General features: G+C 56.9%; 1 protein-coding gene across 6 annotated transcripts in view; it reads left to right on the plus strand.

The window, feature by feature from the left end:
- ZDHHC3 (zinc finger, DHHC-type containing 3) overlaps positions 1-1,530 on the plus strand; it is a 68,496-nt gene that overhangs the window by 21,010 nt on the left and 45,956 nt on the right. For all 6 annotated transcript variants that reach the window (XM_010862426.1, XM_010862421.1, XM_010862420.1 and 3 more), the window contains exon 2: positions 472-801. In XM_010862426.1, the coding sequence (XP_010860728.1) occupies positions 496-801 (306 nt within the window). In that variant the 5' untranslated portion in view covers positions 472-495. The remainder of the gene's footprint in view (positions 1-471; positions 802-1,530) is intronic.

The raw sequence follows: 1,530 nt of genomic DNA on the forward strand, positions 1-1,530 counted from the left end.
CAGTGGCTTCTCTTGTTACAGAGCACAGGCTCTAAGGTACATGGGTTTCCCTAGTTGCGGCTCCTGGGCTCTGGAGTGTAGGCTCAGCAGCTGCGGTCCACGGGCTTAGTTGCTCCGCAGCATGTGGGGTCTTCCCAGCGGAGGGATGAAAGCCATGTCTGCTGCACCGGCAGGTGGATTCTTTACCACTGGACCACCAGGGAAGCTCGGCATTTGCCCGTTTCAAGCTCCCCGTCCTTCTTTATCTGTCACGTGACGGCTTTGGGCAAGGTGGCCCTGTCTCACAGAGGTTAACTTAGCTCTCAGGAGTAGGGACAAGAACTCAGCGTTGGAAGTGAACAGGTGTAGGCAGCTTTCAATTAGAAGTTCACACCCAGATCCTCACGGCTCCCTTGGGAAAGGTAGCTTCATCAAGTCTCCCAGACGACTAGACCACGCCGCCATTTCTGGATCCTTCCCTCTCTCTTCCAGATGCCAGTATGGACAGAATAGTTTATGATGCTTATCCCCGCTCACCACTTCCGAGACATTGAGCGGAAGCCGGAGTACCTCCAGCCGGAGAAGTGCATCCCGCCTCCCCACCCCCGTCCCGCGGGAACCATGTGGTTCATCCGCGACGGCTGTGGCATCGCCTGTGCCATCGTCACCTGGTTCCTGGTCCTCTACGCGGAGTTCGTGGTCCTCTTCGTCATGCTGATTCCGTCCCGGGACTACGTGTACAGTGTCATCAACGGGCTTGTGTTCAACCTGCTGGCCTTCCTGGCCCTGGCTTCCCACTGCCGGGCCATGCTGACGGACCCCGTGAGTATGTCTGGGCTCGTTTTCACCAGCCCGCACTCTCCTCCTCTGGCCCGGGCATGGCCGCAGCCTGCATGTGCCCCCTGACCTTGGGAACGCAGAGAATAGGAGGGCCTGTTCTCTTTCCCACAGGGGTGGGAAACTCGGGCCCCTCCAAGGGGACCCCGTCTGTGCCGCGGCCTGTCTGGGTTGGTTGAACGATACTTTATATACGTGGGTGTCTGCATGAATGGAGCCTGCCGTGGGAGGGGCCTGGCCAGGGCAAGCCCAGCCTCTGGTTAGAAAGGCACGGTGAGGGCCCCAGGAGGCTGGGGCCGGATGATCCAAGCAGAAAGCACGCTGCCGCTTGGGTGGGGTTGGGGCCTCCTAGTGAAGACAGGACTGGCCCTAGGTGGAGATGAAATTAAAAATTAAAGCCCTACCCAGGCCCAGAAACCTGCATGGCAGTGGCCTTTACCTTGCTTGGACGAGGCTTATCTTTTCCTGAAAAGCTGGACAGGCCTGTTTCAGGCCATGACAGGCATCTTTCAGTGCATATCGTGGGCAAAGCCACGGTTTTCTGCCCAAGGACTTAGCTAAATATACCAAGCTGTGCAAGTGGCTGTTGAGTGTCGCCTACCCTGGTATTAAATCCTCCGTTCCCGCTCATTACTGTGTATGGGAAAAGCAAGAGAGTGCATTATTTGATAAAGACCTCCTGTGGCTTAATTGTCTCAGTACGTGGGACGAGTG

This window comes from Bison bison, unplaced genomic scaffold (assembly GCF_000754665.1).
Source record: "Bison bison bison isolate TAMUID 2011002044 unplaced genomic scaffold, Bison_UMD1.0 scf7180017864482, whole genome shotgun sequence".
Lineage (NCBI taxonomy): Eukaryota > Metazoa > Chordata > Mammalia > Artiodactyla > Bovidae > Bison > Bison bison.